The sequence below is a fragment of the Melozone crissalis genome, unplaced genomic scaffold (genome assembly GCF_028551555.1).
Source record: "Melozone crissalis strain CALT ecotype California unplaced genomic scaffold, PUWL_Pcris_2 ptg000042l_1, whole genome shotgun sequence".
NCBI classification, from domain to species: Eukaryota; Metazoa; Chordata; class Aves; order Passeriformes; family Passerellidae; genus Melozone; species Melozone crissalis.
The window spans coordinates 26893908-26919143 of NW_026535820.1; the positions used below are offsets into that span (position 1 = coordinate 26893908).

A 25236-nucleotide genomic window follows, 5' to 3' on the forward strand; every position below is an offset into this window, starting at 1 on the left:
CCTTGCTCAGACATTTCCCTAATCTGTCTTTTTGTCTATCCAAACCCTGCTGAGATATGGGGAAAGAACCAGTTTGTGTGGCTTTGTTCAATGCTGGATGGAGAGATTCTCATTACCTAAAGCACCTGATTAGGGCTAATCCCATGAAATCTCTTCACCTATCAGAAAACAGTCATTCACAGCTCCATTAGGCACTACAATAGCTTTGTCTGGATTAATGCTGTTTATCTAACACAGTAAATGGATCAGAGCACATGAGGTAAGAGCATACCATTTACCTTTTTAACATCAAGGCTTTCCAACTAACCAGTCTTGTTCTGGATCTGAGAGTTGTGCTGGTTTTGGAAGGGTTAATTTTCTTCACAGCAGCTGTTATGGGGCTGAGTTTGGGATTTGTGCTGAGCACAGGTTGGTAGCCAGGGCTGTTTCAGTTGTTGTTGAGCAGAGCTTTCACAGAGTAAAGGACTTTTCTGCTCCTCACCCCACCCCACCAGCAAACAGGGGGTGCACAGGGAGGGGACACAGCTGGGACAGCTGACCCAAGTGACCCAAGGGACAATCCTATAGTGTATGGCATCGTGCTGAGCACATAAAGCAGGGGGGAGGAAAAGGAATAGGGAGGACATTTGGAGTGAAGGCGTTTGTCTTCCCAAGTCACTGTTATGTGTGGTTGAGAGAAGTTTTCCTGGGAATGGTTGAACACCTGTCTGCCCATGGGAAGTGGTGAATTAATTCCTTGTGACATTTTGCATGTGCACAAGGTTTTACTTTACCTATTCCACTGCCTTTCCTCACTTTTACCCTTCCGCTTCTCTCCCCCATCCCAGCGGGGGAGTGAGAAAATGCTTGTGTGATACTTTGTTGACAGCTGGGATTAAACCACAACAGGAGTTTTAATGTTTAATCATCAATGATTCACAGGATTTCCTTAGCTTATGGATGTATATAATGTGTTCAGACACCTCGTTCTCATTATTTTGGATATTGGATACATTGGAGGAACTGTGGAGTTGACCTGCATGGGGGCACTTACTTCTCTTCAAACTTTTGGAAGAGCTGCTCCATGTACAGAGGTTAAATTAGCCTTTGACTGTCTCTGATGTTAAGCCTCTGAAATGGGAGCTGTGTCCTTACAGAGCTGCCCACCCTGACTGTCCACATGAAGTTGCTCTTAATTTGCAGGGGATTGCATTAAGTACATGCAATTTAAGAAACGTGCCAGAAAAGTAGTAAAACAGCTACAGGGGAAACATTTCATAGTCCTGATCAGGTGTGAAGACATCCTTTTCAGTCTTTTGTCCAAATTACAGGATTCATTTTGGTGATGTTGTAAGCCAAACAATCACCATTAAAAAGAAAAAATTCTTACCATAATAAAGGCCATAAACAATGTTTAAATTCCACTCTCTGGTAACTACAAAAAGCAGTTGTCCAAGCTTTCCTTTTGGCAAAACAGGCTGTCTGAGGCATCTTTTTGGGATCATAAGAGGATACTCCCAAGAATTCAGAATTGAGACACAGAGAAAATTAGGCGCATATGGACTCCTTGTTCATTTTGAAGTGTTTTTTCTTTCACTTTACTGTAATTTTGTCTTTTACATTATTTTCTATGTATGGAAGCTGTCTGGTCAAGTGTATTAACTGGCTAGAAATATAAAAAAAGAAGAAGCTGAAGTCAAGTTAAACATGGTGAGAAAATGAGGGGATGGGCTGTGGAAGCTCCAGCCAAAATTTGTCAAATTCTGTGAGTTTCCAGCAGAGACTTTGAGGCAGAAGGTTTTTTTCTTGGATTTTTGAGAGCAGAAGGAGCTGTAAATCTATTACATACTCCTTTTTCTGAAATACATTTTCTTTTACTTTGTAGACAAGATGTTTAAATTTAAACAATTTCAAGTATTTCCAAGTAATTCATGCTGTGCATTCAAAGAGACTCATTGAACCACACTAAATTATTCCTTCTTTATTTGCCTTTGATTTAGTTTTTTTGTTCATCAGAGAAAATTTAATGAAATATGGTCTTCTCTATCACTTCTCAGATCTGGAATCTGTTTCTTTGGTTAAGAAAAACATTAAGCTCAAGCATTACACAGTGGCGACATGAGAATTTCTCAGATTTTTTTCCCCGAGACTGATATATTCATTTTCTCTGTGGTACATACACAGATGCTAGGGTTATCTGAAGCAGAAAGTTCACTGTTTCCTTCAGGCACTACATCTGACTGAAATGTTTCATTTGTCTGTCAGTCCTCTGTGGTGATTTTTGGTGTTAATATGAAATGTATTAGTCAATTAACCCTTAAAGCTCAGTCACAGTTAACATGCTCTTTTTTGTTTATGTGGGAGGAGGCCCCTCATGCATGTGCCTCGTGAGAGAGCTGTCATGGGACTTCATACACTGCTGTACATGCCTGTACCTCCCTGAACACAAACCTGCAATTCCTGATTGCTGGTGGATTATCTATATAGTGGATTAAGTTTATCTATCCTGGGTTTATGATGGAATTATAAATCATATATTTTAAATCATTCTAAATATCATTAAAAATCGTAAGCTTGTGATAGAATTTGTGAGTCATTTTGGGTAGAGCAGCAGTATGAGCACTTGTGCAGCTCCAGTAGATAATTAATCATTTCACATAAACATTAGCTCAGAGCTCTCAGTATCCCACACATTAAATAGTTAAGCTTGCTAGGATCTTTTCCTTCTTTTACACCTTTGTGATATTTTCAAAAAGCCAAATTACCCATGATATAAATTTTCTGAGGTTTTATGTTTCCTCATGGTCCCTTCACTTCTTTCTCATATCCTTTCCACAAGTGGCATATATCTCTAAAATCTGAAAATAAAAAACTTTCTTGAAAAAGAACCATTAATCTCTTCTACGTATCCTACCCTGGCTTTTTCCTCAGTAATGACGCAGCTCTCATTTTAGGGAAAGTGGCATTTCTTAGCACTGAAAAGGTTTCATTAGTTCCTGTTACTTAGAAGTGCCAAGGTTATACTGTAATATGTTGTAATTGTGGTTCCATTCCTACTTTTTTCCATTCCAGCTCTCAGTTTGCCTCTTGCCAAATTCCTGACCTGGAATAAGTTCTATGTTAGTCATTTGATTTACTTAAACCCTACTTAAAAAGGAGTTGAGTGTTTAACTCATCTACAGGACCCTTACTCTGGTTTTGATCTTGGTACCTAATCTAAGAACTGTTTTACTACCAGAAGCTAATATAGCTCGTTGTAAGTGATTTATAAAGTGCTCATTGCATTTTCTCTCTGCCCAGGCTCCTCTCAGACTGCTCCAGCATTGATAAGTCAGAGCAAGTTCCACCAAAATTCACATAGCAATGAAATTATTCATCATATAATTGACTATGGGAAGCAGAGAGGAGAAAGGGTTGCATTGTACCTTCTAAAGCATTCTGCTTTTTTAAACCCTTTTTTGAAAATCTGCTCATGATATACAAACCTACAAAAGATTTTTTCCAACTGACAAAGAATGCCTGATCCATTTCCCTTCACTGAAAGATAATTTTTATTAGAAAAACAATGACATCTTAAAAAGAACTATATTGAGGGAATTTCCTTTTTTAACAGAAATAGATTGAAAAGTCAGTGACTCTTAGGACAGAGCACCAAGCTTCATAGATGATGTTGTGTAGCATAACAACAAATAAAGTTATAAATACTAAATTGATAGCAATGAGCACATCACTAGCTAATGAATTCAGCATTGCCCGAGAGATTTTCTTACGAATTTGTACTGAGTGAAAGACATGCAGTTAGAAAAGCAATCACCCAAATTTTGTCCAGTGACCACAACAGACGTGCAGCTGAGAAGGAAAGCCAACATCTCTGAGGTGTCTGTAGAACTGGGTTATATTTGCAGATCACAGAGGGATCAGTGGGAGTTGTCAGCTGATCACCAGCTGTCCAATATCATTTGTTTATTTGAAACGCTGCAAAGCTTTTTAATGGAATCAATAAGAATGGTGTTGTATTTGACTAATGTATTAGCAGACAGCATGTTAAGTTCCTCCTATGATCTTGGCATAACATGATTTGTACCCTTCAGCTGAAGTGCCTAATTTGCTTTCTCCCTTCATAACACAGTCACCTCATAGTCAAATTAAGGCTTGTTTGAAGATATTTTGAGACCAGCCACCATTTAGCTTTCAGGAGGTTCTCCATCCATGTGTGAGCCCAAAAGATTTATTTACTTACCATATTCTAATAGTCTCTCTTTCATACCTATGCTCTCCTGTAGGTTTGCATTGTTGGATTAATATTCCTGAAGCTGAGTATGGCTAACAAGGTTATTGCTGTGTAATGTATGAGTGCAGAAGAAGCAGACAAAATAATTCATACATTCTTAATCACATTAGGATTCACTTATTGTTTCAACTCTGCATTTTAACCTTTGAATTACACAGTCAGCAACAGCAATAATTAATCTCATATGGCAGGTCTGGATAACTTGAAACATCCCAGCAGCAGGTCCTTTTTACAGGAGGGCTAAAATTACTCAGATTTGAGTAAATCTGAGTAATGAATTTAGTAAAAAAAAAAAAGAAATTGATGTGAAAACTCAAAAGCTTTTAAATACAAAATACTAATAGATTTTGCAACATTCTTCATTTAATATATAGATGCCATTTACAATAAAAGTGTCTGGTTTAGCACTGAAATACTGTTGCATCTCTCCCCCAGCAAGGCTATTTGCATGAGCTAATTAAAAATGCTGAAACTTGATACCTAATTATCTATACCAACAGTGGAAGAGTGTTAAACACTTCACAAAGGGCAATCCAGAAGGCCACGTTTTGCACGGAGAACCATGTAGCCAGCAAGAATGCTAAGCACAAATAAATCCTTATTTTCTCCAAAGCTTATGAATGTAGAATCATAAGTTGAGGAGGAGGTTTGAAATATCCATTATGCCAGGGCTGTGTACTGTACAGACATAGAAGGAAGTAATCAAAATGCAAAAGCTGGGATTTGCACAACAAAAGAGCCTTGTTCATGAATATGTAGGGACCTGTGCAAACCCCTGCTTGCACATGCACACGTGGAGTTGCAGAAGCATAAAGGGGCATGGTTTTACATGTTTGTGTCAGGAACTCTGGTTCCTCTGCTGGCACACAGGTTTATTCTAAAGGCATTTTAGTGTTGAACAGTTGTCTCTTGTATACCAGATGCAAAAGCAGTTGCAATGGATGTTTTATTCTTCTCTCAGACTTGAGTCTTCATTACAATGAAACCACGTTGAGTATAGCTTGACTGTTGTTCACTACTCTTGAACTGAGAAAGCTGGTTTTGGAAGGTTTTGCCTGATATCTGCCTAATTCCCCCTGTTCTTTCAGGAAGTGTCGATTCATTGTTCTCAGAATAATAACTTCACTTCTAAGCAGCAGCTGAGGCCACTTGGTCTGTTCAGCCTTGGGGAAACTGAGGGGAGACTCCTTGCATCTACAACATCCTCACAGTGGGAAGAGAAGGGACAGGTGCTGATCTCTTCACTCCCATGACCAGTCACAGAACTCAAAGAAAGGATGAAACTGAGTCAGGAGAGGATTAGGTTAGATATCAGGAAAAGGATTTTCTCCTTGAGGGTGCTGGAACGGGCTCCCCAGGGGAGTGGTCACAGCACCAAGGCTGACAGAGTTCAACAAGAGTTTGGACAGTGCTCTCAGGCACATGGTGAGTCCTGTGCAGGGCCAGGAGATGGGCTCTATGGTCCTGATGGATCCCTCCCAACTCAGCATATTCTGTTATTCTATAAAATACCTATTGGCATATTTTTGTTTTGCTTTATTAAGATGCATTTCTGGAAAATGTGGGTACCCAGTAACTGCTTTGCTTCCAAAAGAGGTCAGTAGAGTGTTTTTGGCCATTACTGTCAGTCACAGATGGATAGCAGTTCCAGAAATACTTCTGTGTTCCAGACATAGTAATTGTGTGAGAGCAGAAATTCTAGCTTAGAAATTTCCATGGTGATTCTTTTTTTCAGTAGTTGCATGCTAACTTTTCATTAGTAAGTTGAATGTCCTTAACAACAAGAGTTTTATATGTATATAAGTTATATTTACACACATTTCCCAACATACCTATGATATTTGTGATCTCATGGCATCCAAGACTGCATTGGAATGTATCAGTAACTGTGGAGGTTACTAACATTTTCTTTAAATTGGTGCAGGTTTTTTTACATTTTTTTTCTTTTAAAACCAATCAATAATCATGAAAATAATATTTTCATCTATTTATTAATTAATTATTAATTTCATTCATTATGTTATTGATTAGAAAAAATCTGCTTTTCTGTAAAAAGCTATAGGTCATCAAAACCAAGACAATAATATTGAAAAAAACCCCACAAATGGAGACAACATTAGTTTGCAAACCAGACAATTTTCTTGAACTGGTAAAGAACTAGGATGTTTTCATTAAAACCTTTAATACATGGTAAATATACATTCTGACAATATATATTCTTCACTTCTTCCCAACAGCTTCACCATTAGTGAAATCCAATGTACTTTTTTGAACTTTTACTACTAAGACAAATATACACTCACACGCACTGAGAAATATTTTAATAAATTGCGTAAAATAATATAAATGTTTTCTTCCCAAAATATGTATATAACTAAATATGAAGACCAGAAAGAACTATCCAATTGACTATTCGTGATTAATTGTTTTAATTTTTTAAGTAGTACCTGAATACAAATCCATGTGCTAAATTTCAAGGGTTTTTTTTCACACAGCACTTTGCTAAGGAGAAAACAAGGCTAATAATTGAAAACCATGTCACAGCCCTCCTAGCATTACCATATTTTATACCCCCCTCAAGTCTTCCATTGCAACTAAATGTCCTCTCACTGTAATTTAAATTAACTAAAGAACTATTAAAATATTGTCACATAGGGGAGATGGAGAGCACTTTACAGGCAGTGCCTACTCAGTACCATTCTGGAAAAATCAGGCTATTTGGTCCCACCGGCTCCTTTAATCTTCCACTTATTTATAAGGTACCAAAGGAAGGTTTGCCCCTTAGCCCCTGTAGAGGAAATGCTATTAGCTGCTGTGTCCCTCTTAATGGTACTTCTTTGCTATCACAGTAAGTTATTACTATTATTGCACTATTAATAATGCTGTACTCTGTGGTGTGTGATTTATTTCTGCTGTGAGTGGTCATTTGTCACATATTTTCTAAAAAGCTTCCATCTTATTAGAAAGAGGGGAGGGAGAAGTAGCATCTAATGGAATCTCTCAATCTCGGCTGCTCCAAACATCATTTGATCTTTCTGGCTTTTTGGAAGAAAACTCAGTCAGTGCTATAATTCACTGAAATCTTTCATCTACTTGATTATCCTGTCAATGGCCAAAAAGTCAAATATAACATTGTATTCGCATGACTTGCTGGAACCAGTATATCTAAGCAAATTTTCACATTTCTTTACTATTTTTTTAAATAATTCTCTGTCCAACTTGAAAAATATCCCCTCTGTAAAATGATACTTTAAATGGTTCCTGGTACACTTTCTGAAAACAACATTTTGAGATGAATGATAGGAGGGATTTTATTTACCTGGTATGGCTGAAATTTCATCAGCTTGATCATAAAGGTAAATATAAATTATCATCACTTATTGCATTTATTAGTATGCAATGCTTAAAAACGCAAAAAGATTTTGAAACTGTCTTACCATAAGTATTATTTAGGATCAGGAATGGGATAAAGGGCAAAAAACTATATAGTCCTGGGGGTGATTCAGTGGAAAACCCTGAAATTCTTTCAGATGAGTGTGCCAACCCTTTATTTAATGAAGGCTTGACCATGTGTATCTCTGCTCATCTGAGATTCTGCTACTGCCACCAGAGAACAAAGACAAAGAGCTTGATGGGACCAAGAGAAACTGAAGAGATTGGTGAAAATGGAAGGGGAAGTATGTGGGGATGGCACAACAGAATGGGCTAAGCATATGGAATAGGAAATACGAGTGTTTAATTAAATACAAATGGGCTGGTAAGACAGAACTTGATAGGGAGAGACTTCTTTAAAAAAATCCATAAGGTAGCTGGGTTTGGAAATGTGTATCATTTAAGGAGCAGTATCTACTCACAAAGTGGGGAAGATACGAGCAAAAGTAGCAAGAAGACATTGTCCAGGATAAGTGTTTGTCATTAGCAGATGTTGACAAAACAACCTCAAATACTTCATTCCACAGGTACTTTGCCTTTTTTACCAGATGCTTCTTTAAGGCCCATGAGACCAATTTCTCAGAGAGGAAGGAAAAAAAAAAAAAGAAGAAATGTATGATTAGCTCTCAGCTTAGAAGCACAGATGAAATGGAGGACAGCCAAGAAAAAGTGTTCTGTGCACGTGGAAGTAGTGTCAAAAGCTGGTAAAAGGCACCATCGGTGAAATAAAAGCAGAAATAGCAATATACAAAAAAATTAAAATGTATATTAGCATTCATCTGGAGACTAAGATTCTGTCTGTGATATAAAGAATACCCATAATATAAATGTTCCAGATTGACAAAATGTGGAAATACTGTAAAAGACTTTTCCAGTGTTTCCAAGGATATTCAAAATGGTTTTAATGGCATATGTGGAATTGCCACAAACATGCCCTTGCTATTATGTGTAAGTGTCTGGGAAAGGCAAGGTCGCCTTTTGCTACATAAGAACCACAAATATACATTATGTATCATTCTGCACATCAGGGATTTTTACTCCTTCTCTTTTGCCCCCAATACTGATTTCTGTTTGGATAACTGCATATAAATTTTTGGTGAAGTGGCAGGTATTGCATCTATAGTTCATGAGGGTTTTAAATCTGGCATACAGAATCATGGACAGAAGGGATTGGCACATTCCAGTGTTCTGAGCAGTTCCATGTTATAAATTTCTTTAAAAAGTATTGCTAAGTCAGTGTAGAACAGCAAAAGCCTAAACTCTGGAATATTGAACTAGACAAGTAAACTCCAGTGTAAAAGAAGCTTGTTAGTATTTTTTTTTTTTTCACAGCAAAGGATGATTGCTTTTTTCATTTTGCTTTCAAACAATGCCCCAGATTCCCTGGGCAGAGAGCAGGCATGCTGTGCTCAAAAATTTTATGCATTAGACAAGATGGATTTCGTACTTTTAGATTATACTATCCCAAATTTGTTTTTCAGTCTTTGTTTTTCCTCTTTTCTGGCAGACTTGTTAAGGTGCATTTCTTGTCAATTAATAGTACCTCAGTGCCCTGCAGAGAACTGGTCTGGGGGAATATTACATGGTGGAATGTGAACACAATGACAACAGTTCTTGTCATTCTTGCTTAAACCTCTTCAGTTTAAGCAAAATCCTCACTAAAGATAGCGTAAAATATGTCTTTAGCCAATCAGTAGTTTCATACAGGACTCATGATAGATACTTAACAAAAATAATCTAATCAGCATAACTGATTGATATTAATCATGTGGAAATGGACATTTATCAAAATGTCAGAAAATGGCCATTGCATCCCATGAAATTTTAGACAGAAGATATTATATGTGGTACTATAGGAAAATATGTAGGGAGCCCAAAGTATGTAACTATAAACTGTAAATAATGCTTTCTGCTTTTTTTTTTTTTATCCTTTTATATTCTTTTCCTGTCCTTTTCCAGGATGATCTAAGGTATGTGATTATTTGTGATGACTTTCTTTTGCAGGACTATCTTCTTCCATTTCTTTGTTTCTACACCTCTTTTATCCACTTATACCTTTTCCTTCCCACTTACCTGTGTAATTTTAAGAAGTCCCTGTTTTTATGGAAAAAAATTTTATAGAACTATTTTGAAGATGTGAAATATTTCGAGGGTTCTCAAGATGTTATCATGCTGCCACTTACCTGAACACAAACGAAAACTGATTTTAGCTATCAGGCTAATGAGAAAACCTTACAGAGAGTTTTTCCACGGCTGGAAAGGACTAGCACAAGAATGTCTTATACACAATCAAACTTGGAGTCAGAGATGCCAGGCGAATGCAGTGGGAGTTGTTTGATCCATAACAGAATTGCTGCTGTTTGCAATTGAGAGAACAGGGAAAATCTGTCTGCTTCACTTCTGCCTGGCTTGTGTCAAAGAGGAAAAGCTAAAGCAAGTGGGAGTGAAGTCATGTTTCCTCACTAAATTAAATACCACACATAGCAAGTCGGTGCAAGTTCAGTGAATTTTTAATGCTTTTGGTGGGGGTTGTACATTTTCTGTGATTACTTTTTGATGTTACTGCACACTCAGTTTCCCACTGAAGGCATTATTTGACCACTGGTGTCAGTGTACACGTCTAGCTAAAGTTCAGGCCAGAACCAGAGCCTTCAGCCAAGATCTTCAATTCTAATTCAGTGGCTGACAGATACAGGTTTGGGTTTTTTAAACAAATCCCTGCCTTGTCTCATACCTGGTGCTATTGCCTGCCCCTGGGGTCGCTGCTGTTGGAGTTGACAACCTACCACTTCTGAGATTAGCGTTGATGAGTCCTTGGATGTCATTAGCATATGTTAATTACTCATTAGTGTATGTACATAGCATGGTGAGCGGACAGCCGTGTGTGCCCATTATATTTGCATTTGACTTTCTGAAAATTCCTCTATGGACACAATGGTCAAAGCAGCATCTTTCATACCTTGCAGGTGGACTGACATTGAGAGAAGACAGCAGTGCTTAAATCCCCACAGCAGTAAAATCACAATGTGCTGAAAGCTTCAGAGAAATGACTGACCATAAATGCTTTAATGGCTGAAATCACTCTTGATGGTGCATTTAAATGGGGAAGTGGTGGGAGGAACACTTGAAGTGCTTATTTTGAAATACTCAAAAAACTCAACATGGAATGCTCAGGGTGCTCCTTTCATCATTTCTTCACACTTTTTGTGTCCCACTTTTGAAATGAGAGAATGCAGCATTCATTCTTCATAAACTGGGAAAATTGATGTTTCGGATGCATGTTAAAATTATGCCTGTGACTACTTCATCTTTTTTTCCTGTTTCGATGGCTCTAAACGTGTCTCTGTATTAGTTCCTTCATGATTTTTGCTTCTATTTTTCTGCTATTATTCATCAATCAAAAACATTAATTGCATTAGTTCATTCCTGTTCAGCCCTCCAGAAATTTTTCTTTCTCTCCTTATGTGCATATACTTTGATCAGGAAGTACCTACTTTGCATGCTGGCTGTCAAAATAAAATGACACAAACACAGCATCTGCCTGCATCTGAACAGAATGCAGTTTGTTTCCAATACCATTCAATCCAGAGATAAAAGGTCAGTGAGACATTATAGAACAAATGCATTTGTAGATGATTTCAAATGTTAAATTCTTGGTATCCTACTTATAGGTATGTGCAGATGCAAAACTGGGGATTATTACAGAATTGGAATCCCAGAATCACAGAATGGGTGAAGGTGGAGGTGACCACATTTTTAACTTTAGGTTGAGCATCATCAGGTATTCCAAATGTTATGTGCAGGGTCACAGCTTCTAAATATCTCAAGTTTCTCAAAGATGAAATAAAATTGACAGATATACCTATACAAATTTGATCCTTGGCTGATACTGTTCTAGCATCTGTTAGCTGGCAAATGTCTTCTTAAAACAACAGTTCCTTTCTGAGAGAGGATTGAGTTAACGCCAGAATTATATCTTGTGTTCAGAATTAATGCAGACTCTAGGGAGTATTATCTGACAGAATTTCCATCCCCAGCACCTTGAGCGAGGAATAGTCCTGAAGATAACAGTCCTGGAGGGCTCCAAAAGAAAAAATAAAAAGGGAGAAAATAAAGATCTCGGGTCACTAAGTTTTATTGCTTTTCTTATAGCAAGTGATGTGCTGCCACAGGGCTCCTGTACTATTACACTATAATTTATTTTAACTAGTAATGGCCTTATTTGGGTTTTATATTTTACATTTTATATTTGGCAAAGTCAAGAGTATTAATGTAGATTAAATGCTGTTTCCCCTGTGTACTGCTCCTAAAGACACAGAAAGAAACTGAATAGTATTGGTATGGGATATTTGTTGGAGAAGAATAGCTCTTAACAGGATTGCAGAAGTCCTGTAGAAATATCTGTACTTGCATATGATCCCAGATTCCAGCACTTGGAACTTGTATCTTTCTTGTTGAAAAGTAAGAGGAAAAATAACAGCCAAACCATGATGAGTGAAAAGGTTTAGTCAGACAAATTTAGCTTATGGTAGGTAGTCTTAGCAAACTCTTTATCAGGCCAGTGTTTTACATTGGTGTGTTGTACAGCCAGCAATAACTGCTCCTTCTGTACTAAAATCATAATAGTAATATATGAGTTCTTGGTTTATCTTTCACAAAGCTGGTAAGAATAGATGCTAGTCCAGTAGGTCAATAGTATTCATTAGTAGTGTTAAATTGTATTTCATCATTACCAACAAAACCTGAGCTCTTCAAATTAACAGAGCTAAATATCTAACAGCATTTTCATGTCTGTTCTATTACATAAACCGTGAAAAATGCAAATGTGTTGTATATTTAAAAACATGTCAACAATTGGCTTTATTATCTTCTCTTCCTTTTAATAAGTGTGACTTTTTCTTTAAAGAAAATGTTGCAGTGTCAAAAGTCTCCATAAAGTGGGTTGTTTTATATATACATATGCATTAATTACATGCACTGATTTCTTAAATAATATGAACTGAATACTAATGCAAGAAGGTAATTTGCATGTGCAACTTAGAATATTTCTTACTTAGAGGTGATGGAAGCACTAACAGCATAGTTCAGTTGCCCCCACCAAAACATCTAGGTCACGTTTTATGAAAATAGCCCATAAAGCAGGAAGAAACAAAAAATGTAGTTATGGTAAATTATTTGGTTTCTACTTCTTGGATACCAGAGTATTGCTTCTAGTAGTTAGGAACATGTCTTGGGTATTGGGTGTATTGGGTTTGTGTGACAAGGCTTTGGTAGCAAGGGGATTACTTCCCCTTGCTTCCCCCATGTCTGACAGAGCCAGTGCCAGGCAGCTACAAGACAGAGCTGCTGCTGACCAAGGCCAAGCCCATCAGGGTCAGCCTTCTGGGATAAGGGATTTATGAAGCAGGGAAAGAAACCCTGAAGAACAGCAACTGAAGTCAGAGAGAGGAGTCAGAATATGTGAGATACAGCCCTGCAGACACCAAAGGCAGCGGGAAGGACGGGCAGGGGGTGCTCCAGGCATGGAGCTGGGATTCACCAGCAGTGGTGCAGTCTGTGGTGAGGCAGCTGTGCCCTTGTAGTCTGTGAAAGTCCATGGCGGAGCAGAGATCCACCTGCAGCCCATGGAGGATCCCACAGTGCAGCAGATAGATGCCAAAGGAGGCTGTGACCCTGTGGGAAGCCTGGACTGGAGTAGGCTCTTGACAGGGACCTGTGGGTTCATGGAGAGAGGAGCCCATGCTGGAACAGGTTGGCTGGAGGGACCTTTGTTCCCGTTGGGGACCCATATTGGAGCAGTCTGCTCCTGAAGGACAACCCTCTGGAAGGTATCTATGCCAGAGCAGTTTGTGAAAGCTGCAGCCTGTGGGACAGACTTATGTAGCATAAGGTCATGGAGGGCTGTCTCCTGTGGGAGAGATCCCATGCTGGAGCAGGGAAAGAGTTTGAGGAGTTTGAGGGGAGGGGCAGAATCAATGAATGGGCAGCTGTCTCCTTTCCCTATCCCTCTGTGTGCCATTGGAGGGAAGAAGGTAGAGAGTCAGGAATAAAATTAAGCCCAGGAAAGAAGAAGGAGTGGGTGGATGATATTCTTAAGATTTGGGTTTACTTCTCATTAGCCTGTTCTGATTTGATTGGCAAGAAATTCAAATACTGTTCCTGAGATGAGCCTGCTTTGCCTGTGACAGTAACTGGTGGCTGATCTCTCCCTGTCCTTATCTCAACTCACACACCTTTCCTCATATTTCCTCTCCCCTGTCCAGCTGAGAAGTGATAGAGCAGCCTTGGTGGACACCTGGCTTCACACCACAGCTTAGTTTCTAGGATCTGGGAAATAGAAAACAGAGCCTCTGCACAGCATGTTTGCTATTACATATGGACATATTTCATAATTGCACGTCAATCTCCACATTCCACCTCTTATGCCTGACTTCCAGTCCAGTTTGCTGCTTTTTATACTGTAACCAGCATTGAGAATTATTTACTATCTTTAACTTTTCAGCACAAACTAATTTTATTCTCATATATCAAAGTAATTAATATAAACAAGAATGTTTTAACAAGAAGAGTATGGATGGCTTGGTAGCAACCAAATAAAAATTATCTGAAATAAGCCCCAGATAGAATTCTCCTTCTTATCAAAACTGAAACTCAGGAAAAAAACTAAAGTATATATTTTTCCACTGTGTTCTATGATAGACAGGGGTAAACCCTGTGGAAATGAAATAGAGGTTTATAGTGCTAGTGGACAATCATTGATGTAGTCCAGACAAATCACAGCCCACTTTCTGTGCTTCCATTAAGCAAAAAGTGGAAATATCTGGCATGCAGAAATGGGTTGGTAACCCTCATATGCCCCAGTGGTCTAAATGTGCTCTCACATGGGGCATCACAGAGATGGTGGCTGTAGAGGCAGCAGAGTCAATGAAAGAAAAGGTATCCCAAGAGGCATAATTACCACCAGTACTGTAGAGAAATGTGTCCTATATGTCCTTTAAACAAAGAAAAGCATTTTCATGAGAAAATTTTTGTTTCTGGCATATTATACTACTTGAATGGTTTCTGGTTTAGGCAGAAAAATAAATAATCTTAGAATGAAAAAATACTATTCACTCACAAAATGAGTCCCCTATAAGTCTCCCTGTAACAGGGAAAATTTTTAGGGTATCACATCTCCGCTCAGAAAGACTACCCGTGTATTCATCAGACTAGCACATAAGATTTTTGTTACCATGGCTGCATATAAGGTCTTTAAAAGATTTCCAACTCAGAATGCATTAAGATCCTCTAGGTAATATTAGAGAAAGACTGCTGGATTCCTCTGAGTGGTGGAGTTCCACCTACCTGGCAGCAAATCATCATCAATCATTTCCACTCCATCTGTGAATGTTTTCCTTCTCAGAATTGCAAAATGTTTCTATAAATGGCCTTAGTAGGAAAGTTACACTGATAGTGTGGAGATCCCTTAGTGCATTTAGTTGAAAACACTGTGGATGACTCAAGAAGCACAAGATCTGACCTTGAACAAATCTTTGGGGTTAAGCTCCATGATCAAGTTACTGAGCCATATCAGAGGTCTGATAAAATTCAAACTTCCCTGTATTAACTCAGGCCAAATTCGAGGATATTCAAGCATATTCAAGTGCAGTGTGAAGTTTCCCACCTCAGCTTAAGTGCAAAAACATGACAATAAGTGTCATGGAGGAATGTCTGTGGCTAGCAATTAGTAGACAGCACGCATAATTGCTTTCTTGTTGTATATTCTTCCTGGTAAATAACCATGATTAAGGGGGGCAGGCAGACATCTCATATATCAAAACATTTTCATTATTTGCTTCTCAGATCATAAAAGTTGTAGGTTATCCTTTTTCCCATAGGGAATGTGTAACAGAGCACACTCAGATTCTCTGTTTACTCCCTCTGGATGTTGCACTTTGCACCATTTCTGTGCTTCACCTTGGTGATCTTCATTTCCCAAACACAGATTTTTCACAGGACTATTTCCCTGCTTTCACCTACCTTGTCTCATCTTTGAGTCTTTCTGAACATGTCTGCTGCCAAAGTTGCATACCTGGATCATTTACACTTTGTGCACATTTTCTCTTAATTGTCTTCTCTGTGCTTCACCCATAGAACTTTCCTAGGTCCCATACATGAAGATACCTTTGTTTCCTCTGGATTCCCCCTGCAAAGTATCTCTTTTTTGCCTGTTCAATAGCAAGTTAGAAATTTTTATAAGGATTTCCTTTTTTCTGCCTTTGTTTTTCTATCCTTTCAACATAGAAGTTGACTTACAATTTCATAAAAACATGCATAGTTTATTTTTCAGATGTCTTCATAAGCATTCCTAGGCATAAAGGGAACTTTTTATCTAAATATGCTCTTGCCACAAAGAGTTTATTTGCTTTCCTTGCTTTTTGTTGTGTTTTGTTTTCTCAGAAAAGCCCAACTTTGGCAGGAAGCAAGCTAGCATGTGTTGAAGGCTGGAATGAGCAAAGAATTTGGACCCTTAGGGAAGCTTTGCATTCATTTTATACTGAGGTCTGCTGCTTAGCTGGCCTGTCTTTAGTGTATGCTGTGTCTATCGTCCTTGCACACAAAGAAGAAACAGGATTTCTGTCAAAATGGCTTAGCTCAAGTTAAGATAACAACAAACAAGGAAAGAACAAAAGTTAGATATCCACAAGAGAGATAGTGTTTGTGTGTCTCCACTGATAATCTAATTAAATTGGAGGCAAAATTGCTAGCTTCCACCACTTTTTTAAAAAATCAAAGCTGTAGCAACACAAGAAATAAGTGTCTCAGTTCAGAGTTAGATAGTGCATACCAATTAGTTCCTTTTCATGACTGACAGCCACAGCTTCAAGGCTTTAAAGAAAGGCTGACTTCTATTTATTACTCATCTTAGAAGTAACAGTCCTGGCCCATATGTCCCATCTGACTGGCTTCCTTGGCATACAGGAAATGAGCATTACCAAGCTAAGCACTTGTGAGGTGGATCAAGGCACAGCTCAGAGGTCGTGACCAGAGGAGTAGAGCCCAGCTGGAGTCCTGCAGTCCGTGGCATTGGCCAGGGATCAATTCTGGGTCTGGCCTAATTCAGCTTGTGTATCAATGACCTGGACAAATGGAGAGAATGTACCCCCAGCATGTTGATGATGATGATGATGATGATGATGATGATGATGATGATGATGATGATGATGATACAAAACTGGGGGAGTGGCTGATACAGCTGGAGGCTCTGCTGCCATTAAGTGGGACCTGGATAGGCTGGAGAGCTGGGTGGAGAGAAACCAAATGAGGCTCCACAAGGGCAAGTGCAGGGTCCTGTGCCTGGGCAGGAATAACCCCAAGTACCAGGGCAGGTTGGGGCTGACCTGCTGGAGAGCAGCTCTGCAGAGAAGGACCTGGGAGTCCTGCTGGGTGACAAGCTGGCCAGGAGCCAGCAGTGCCCTTGTGGCCAGGAGGGACAATGGGGCCTTGGGGTGCTTTGGGAAGAGTGTGGCCAGCAGGCTGAGGGAGCTGATCCTCCCCCCCTGCTCAGCCCTAGCCAGGCCTCATCTGCAGTGCTGTGCCCAGTTCTGGGCTCCTCAGTACAGGAAAGAAAAGGAACTACTGGAGAGGGTCCAGCAGAGGCCACAGAGATTATTTGGAGTCTGGAGCATTTCTCTTACGAGGGGAGACTGTGGAAGCTGGGCCTGCTTAGTCTGGAGAAGAAAAGAATGAGAGGCATTCTCATCAATACATATAAACATCTCTAAGGCAGGTGCCAAGAGGGTGGTGCCAGATTCTTTTCAGTGGTGCCCAGTGTCCTGACAAGGAGCAAATGGCCATAAACTGAAATACAGAAAGTTTCACTTCACCATGAAGAACTTCTTTACATTGAGGGTGGCAGAGAACTAGAACAGTCTGCCCAGGGAGGTCACGGAGTCTCTCTCTGGAGACATTTAAAACTCACCAGGACAAGTTCCTGTGTTATCTGCTGTTGATGACCCTGCCTTGGAAGGGTGAATTGGTCTAGATGATTTCCAGAGGTCCCTTCCAATTCTAAGAATTATGTGATTCTGTAATTTTATTAACTTAATTTTTGGGCCTTGAAGTGTCTGAGTAAACAGCTCCACTCTTTTAATGAAACCATTTTTCAAACTCCAGCTGTGGAATATACAACAACAATTACATCCAGTCTGGTACTGGACATTACGTAGTCATGATCTGTTCTCATTTAAGAATTTAAAGTCTACTTCTATTTCAAGAACTGGAAATACTGAAGCAAGATAGATATTTATTACCTATTAGTTATTAATATTTATAGTTATTGGTAGCAATTAGTCATTAACAATAGACTTTTTTATGATGTATTTTCAGTTTCTGTTTGAGGATGATTACCTCTTTTTAGTTATTTGTATGTAATTTGATACACTTTTGAGTATATAAATCAGCCATTATTTCTTTAATCCTAAATTATTCGTTGATAAAAAGGAATCATTAAAATTCATTAAAAATTAAATGTAGATATATGAAGAGCTAAAGTTTTTTCTACTTACAATTGTAAGTTATCTTTTATTTTAAAACAAGGGAATAAGTTTTCTGGTCATTTCGATTTTCATTCATACTTCATTTTTGTGAAAATAGATTTTACCCCTAATGGAGATAGTGAAGCTGATATGTCAAATTCTTGTCTTCTCATGCAGTTGATGAATACTGCACTGTTAAACTTCTAAGATATTTCACCAGTGACATGACAGCATGAACTTCTATCTGGGAAAAAGTACTTTTTATAAATGGCGATGAAGTCAATGAAGTTTCATTTTTGAAGGGAATTCTGCATGGTTAATATACAGTATTGATTCTTATCTAAAAGGCAGAAATTGCATAGTGAGCAAAGGCAGTGGGAAACCATTGTATGAATTTGGGACATTTTGAAAAATGTCTGGCAATAGTGGTGGGAAACTCTCTATGACTTGAGCAGAAATTCTACCTTCAATGAAATCAAGAACTTTCACTGCTGATCTCTGAATCCAGCTTGTCCTAGGCCAAAAGCTGAGCTCCCACATTCCTCTCTGTTTTTTCTCCTGGTTCTCGAGCCAGATCTGCTGATGGTGATAGTTGAAAAAGCTGCTGCAGATCTTAAAGAATTTTTTAAATTGCAATTATTTGCAGAACTGTTTATCTAGTGGTGTCACTGTCTGTCCAGTTATATCATTCTGTAATAATGTATGAAAAAAAATGCACTTTCCTATTTCAGTAAAAGCACTTCATGCATTTTAATGCATTGAATCCTTAAATATCTTAAAGCATAGGTTAATGACATCTCTGTTTCAAAGTTGAAAAACACAGAAATAGATCTGCATTTTTCAAGCACCCGCAGACTGCAAGTCTCTCATAAAAAAATTGAAGTATACAAAATCAGTGACATTTTTCTGACAGTGAAGGTCATACCAAGTTGGTGGGACTGCACTGCTTAACTGCGACAGTACCAGGAAAAAAGAGGCCCAGACCTTTGTCCTGCCTTTTCTCGAAAGTGATTTTAGGGCAGGTAAAAGTTATGAAAATGTTATTAAATTGGTTATTAATTGCTCAACCATGTATGCTTTGAGCATAGAGAAATTAACAAGACATTAGCAAGGCTAAACCTCCTAAACTGGAGCTTTATAGGGACAGTTATCTGACATCTAGAAGGGCTATAGAGATAATAGCTTTTTGTCCTACTGACTTTGTTTGGGCTATAAATAGAACAAGACAAGTCTTGTTTCAGCTCATGGGCTTATCTGTTCCTGTTGGCCAGATATGTAAAGGTTTTGCTTTTATGGCAAAACCCTTAAGCTTCAGAGATCACCCTTTCCCTGTCCCCATCTTCATCATTCTTAGGAGTGCTTCTATTTTAGTCTGTGTTTCCTTGTTCAGGAAAGACTGAACCTAACCCTAATGAGGCTACTCATCTTGGTTTATAACTAGAATAGAACAGAAAAATAGATGGGACTAGACTGGACTAGACCAGACTAGAAGGTCTAAACTCAGATTTTCACTTTACTTCAAAGTAATGGAGCAATGCTCTGAGGAGATGAACAGGAAAACCTTACTATGGCAAAGGGATTCATCTCCTTGGGAGACAGACTAATTATAAGAAGTTTAAATGGAGGAAAGTTTTATGCTAACAATTTTTGCTGCTTTCACTTGGTTCAGATGTGCCAAGTAACAACTACTTAATTCTTTGGGGCATTAAGTCCTGTTAAACTTCAAGTCGAGCTAGGGGAATTCAACACTTTAAAAAATGATGCCCACAATTCTCCTTCACCTCCAGTTTTGAGCAGCTGTGTGCAGACCATCCATCACTAGCCAGGGAAGCCCTCACGGGGCGGCTGCTGGCAATGGCTTTCCAGCCCTGGTGTGACATGTCCAGTACAGCTGAGGCTGGCAGGCAGGGCAGTGTGCTGTGCAGGGCAGGGTGGCAGTGCCACAGCCCGTACTGGTGCCTCAGCCAGGGACAGACCCTGCTCTGGCAGGCAGGGGGTGGTTGGGGTTTGCATGGTGAAAACAGGCAGCTAAGTACATCAATGTTAATCATGCCCCATTGCCTGTTTTTCCCCCCATTTCCTTGTTTTTATCTCTGTAGGATTTTTCATCCTCTGAAACCAACAAAAAGATTATATTTTCCTTCAGTTTCTGAAACCCCATCCTTTTTTCCAGACTTTCCATTTCACGCTGTTTGAATTTTATTAAGATCTCTTTACACAAAAGCAGAGTACTGGCTATATGATGCCCTGAGGGATCTGAAAGGCTGCTGCCATAATGTCACAAAACTCTGGGGACATTTTATTTCCACCAGAAGCTCTTTGGAGGACTCTGTCTAAGGATATAATATGTCTTAAATGTTTACAGCAGGGATCTTGATCTCCATTGGAATTTAATACAAAAAGCTCTCTTTCAAATCTCTTAATTAGCACATCACATTAACACTGATTAAATAATACTTATCTATAAAATGGATTTTATTTTATTTCTATTTTTCAATGAAGAAAACTGGTATTATTCCAGAATTATGGATAATATTGTTAATCATGTATTCTTAAGACTGTGAATTTTGTTTTCAATATCTTAGCTGATCATCACAAAGTATTTTCACCAGGTATTTTTCAGAAACATCTCTGTTTACTGTTTCTGCCTCTGATACTTTCTGTGCTTCTCAAACACAGACATGCATAAATTCTTTGTACAAGGCTCGCAGTAGCCTGTCTCCTCTAGTGAACAGGAAAAGATTTTGTAAGTGTTAATAAGGTTTTTTCCCACTGGTCAACCTTGAAATAAGAAGCAACTGCTGAACTCTCAGCAGTCCCATACATAGCACAACAGCCCCATTCAGATAACTTTTGAAATGAAATTGTTTAGGAAGCCGTATCCTAATTTGAGAAAAAGATAAGTCCCATGAAAAAAAGTATTGTCTTTTCAAAAAGCTGCAGTATAATTGTGTGTGCATGTAATATAGTAGGACATATATTTAAATTATAATTTAATTAAAATAATATAGATCTGTATGTTCATTTGATGGAAATTTTTTTTGTAAAATTTAATGCATGAATAATCATACAGAATATGGGATGCAAATTCTAAAGATAATGCTTAAAAACCCATTTGAATGTTGAACTATTTGGGACACATTTTTATAATTTTTTTTTTTTAATTCTGTAAGTTTTGGGCTTTATGGGACCATGCTGCAGGAGCTGGGATATTAACAAAATTTGGTTTCTTTAAAACTAATGTAAACGTCCAAAACAATAAAGGAATCTGATGTTTTAAGGCAAATTAAAATCTCTCTATTGTTGATGCATGTTATGCATCAGTTACTCAAGTCAACATTTTTCTGTCACAGATAACTGAAAATCTTTACAGGAGGTATCAGACCAAATAAAAAGGATTTTTGAAATTCCATTTCTGAAACTGCAAGTAGTCTATAAAAAATATGTAAATCAGATGCTGATAATATAATGGAACTACTAATATAAATACATTGCATTGCTCCACTGGTTAACAGCATGTACATCCTCCAAATAATGGTCACACAGCAATCTAACGTTATTTCTTACTCCTATTTCCTGTATTTCCCAGACCTTTTTCTCATTGTATTCACTGTGTACCATTCTTCTTTCTCTGAATAATGCTGCAGTGATATCACAGATGAGGATAACAGCAGTTGCTCGCTCAAAACAAGAAAGTAAATTTTCTTTCTGGATGGGGTTTTTTTCATTATTTAATCTTCTTTTACAACTGTTCTTATTCTCACATGGACTGAATGGCTTTTGTTATTATCAGGATAACTTTGGATGCTGCCTCACATAAATATACTGACAGAGGTAGTAATAAATTAACCCTTTTAATGCTGTCTTTCAATGCATCATCTTTGTAGTGATTAACCATAATGGCATTTTTAGTTGATCAGTGTTCTCTTAAAATGTCAGCTTTTCAAAGTCACAATGTACTATGTATTTCTGGCATCAATTGGTTAAGATAATTAAATTTAGCTCACACTTACTGGTGCAGACATTTGGAAAAAATGACAGAAATAACTGACTCTATTACCTCAAGTTTTTATTCCATTCTAAAGCTTCTTTTTCACTATCCAGATGATGATTAAAACTGAATTTAAAAAATATGTTAATGAAGTTCTGCCCATCTCTTGGAATATGTTTTTCTCCAATGCTAAAAATAACTGCAGATCTTTGGTGTTTGGAATTTCAGAGCTTAACTACGTCTCTAAAGTTGGCATTTGTTGCTGTAAGGTATGCACTTTTTATAATAGTTAGATAAAAATTACACAATACTCATTGTTTTCTTTCCATTCTGCTTAAATCTCCCTGCAGGATGTGTGACACAGGAGAAGGGCTGTTCACCTTTCAAACACGAGAAGGAGAAATGATATATCAGAAGGTCCATTCTGCAACACTGGCAATAGCTGAGCAGCATGAAAGATTAATGATGGAAATGGAGCAGAAGGCAAGGGTAAGGTCCTTCTACCAAAAGTCTTTAAACTTATAAAAATTGGTAATAAACCAAAGTCAGTGAATTCAACTGTAACGATAGTATCAGCTGTGTTGCTAAGACAAAACAGACTTTCAGATTTATGTACTTTCATGGTTAGGGATCCTTGGTTGGTTCTGTACAATGTTCTTTTGTAGGTGTTTTTTTGGATCAGGGGATACCATTAGACAAGAGATCCATGGTCACCTTCTCTGAAATTGGGGCTCTGTTACTTAAAGATTAAACCTTTAGCTATTGTGTTGACTACCAATGAATGAGTTTTAATTGCTCCTCATGACCTCACAAGTGGAAAAAAACCCAGTATAAACATTTCTAGGTGACAGCAGACATGTTTTGTTTTTTCCTAACCCCTGAAAGAAATTATTTTATAATTTCTACATTATAAGTAACAATGCAGTTGAGTTCAAATTGAGCTATTTTATTATTTTGTGTTCAAAATTTCCAGTTTGCACAAGTTGTGTTTAAGTGAGTACTGTGGAAAAATTTAGAAATCTTTTGAGAGAGCAAGAGAAAAGCTTTCCCTGTTTGCTCAGAAGTAGAAATAATCTTTAATGGTTGCTCTGGAAAATTGACTTTCAGGCCAGGGAGCCTAGTCTGCATGCTTTTCTTCTGAGATGACCATGAGTCTCTGCATTTCTTCTTCCGTAGACAGAGATTTCAGGTTAATTGTGGCATTTCCTTCTTTTCCTTATCCACACTGTGTGTGTCTCCAGTCATGCAAACATGACTTATATGGATCTATCCCCCACACTCCACCAGTGTCAAAATACCTTTCTCACTCTGCTGAGACAAAGCTCTTGCAAGGACCTACCTAAGACCCCCAGTGTTCAATTTGTCTTAATTACTCCTCAGAGAAGTCAGAGAACCAATCAGAGAATGTTAAGGGATGGAAGTAGACCTTAAAGATCATCTAGTGCCAACTTCACCCACTGTGGGCAGAGACACAATTTTCCTTATTCATTGAAAAATAAACTAGAAAAAGAATTAGATTTCCATGTCAAAAGTCTGCTGTGTTGAATGTTCCTCTCAGACTTTCCATGTCTGTTAGAAGAACCTGAACTGGGAAGCCATAAAAAAGGCCTGGTTTTGGTGCTTTATGAAAAAAAAAGTTGGATTTTCCCATAAAATTAGACAAAGTAGGAGCCTGTGCATAATAGTGGAGGTGCACAAAGTTTGGACAGGAAATGCAGGAAGAGGAGAATTTACAATCAAGATTAATAAGGCGCAATTGCTGGAAAGTCCAGAACGAGGTGAAATAAATAGAAGACAATTTGAAGAAGTAGATCTGCTGGCAAAAAACCACTGCATTCTGCTGGGCAGAAAATGATTGAATAAGGGGGGAAAAGTAGGAAAAATGCGTCATTATTTATAATGTGTTTGCTTTTAAAGTATCTACACCAGTAACAGAACATTTTCATGCTGCCATAATAAATGCTTAGACCAGGATCATACAAGATTTTCCTTTTACAGAACCATCACTTTCAGCTCTTCCACCCATCAATTAGCAGCTCTGCTGCTTTACAAAGCCATTCCCATTCTGCCATCAGATGACTTCCTTGAAACCATATTTATGAGGGCTGTGGCCATATGGTACGCAATAACCAACTCCGAGCGAGAGCGGGCTGAGAAGCAGCAATGACTCATCAGCCACACCGTGTGTGATGCACTTGTCTCCTGGACAAGGCTGTGCTGTGATTGCACACGGAGATCAGGAGAGGCTCACAGAGGCTGCTGTGTAAAAGAGGCTGGAAAACCTGTTGGTTTTATGCTTCAGCTAATAAACTAATGTTAGTTTGGAATTGGAAACTCTGCTGCTTCTGACTGGTAGGGGGCTGAACATTTTAGGGATCATCTGCAACACTTGAGTTTTATTCATATTAAAAACAAAAACTAAAATGTCAAATAGACTAAGTACATGTTACATTCCATTTATCGAGTGTTTTTGTAGCTAATTCCAACAATTTCACCAAACACCTATGTGTATTTTTTCCAAAAGATCTGAAATTGAAATACAAGCAAAAGAATATTTTAAATCAGGTATTTAGTGGGTCTTCCCAAAGATTGACATTTGATCTTTTTTATCTATAGATCTACACTTGGGGAATTTTGCTCTTTCCTGGTCCTTTCTGTAACAAACAGCTCAAGTTTAACAGTGTTGAATTAAATTGCATATAGATATAGATTAGATAGATATAGATATAGATATAGATATAGATATAGATATAGATAGCTATATAGATAGATTATATACATATACATATACATATACATATACATATACATATACATGTGTGTATATATATATATATGAGAATTTTTTAAAAATAAAGGCGAATGCTATATCCATTATTGCACAAGTCAGAAAAAGAAAAGATATGCAACAGTAATCATTACTTCATCCTTCCAATCATTAGAAGTAATACTCCTGTGAATATTTATGTTCTGTCCTAAATGTTAAAAGGTTTTAAGTAATGAATACACTGAAGTTTCATTTAATT

At 38.0% G+C, this 25236-nt stretch overlaps 1 protein-coding gene across 2 annotated transcripts in view; it reads left to right on the forward strand.

Moving 5' to 3' along the window:
* The window catches only part of DOK6 (docking protein 6), a 240853-nt gene that overhangs the window by 157094 nt on the left and 58523 nt on the right, over nucleotides 1–25236 (forward strand). For both annotated transcript variants that reach the window (XM_054284601.1, XM_054284602.1), the window contains exon 6: nucleotides 22561–22699. In XM_054284601.1, the coding sequence (XP_054140576.1) occupies nucleotides 22561–22699 (139 nt within the window). The remainder of the gene's footprint in view (nucleotides 1–22560; nucleotides 22700–25236) is intronic.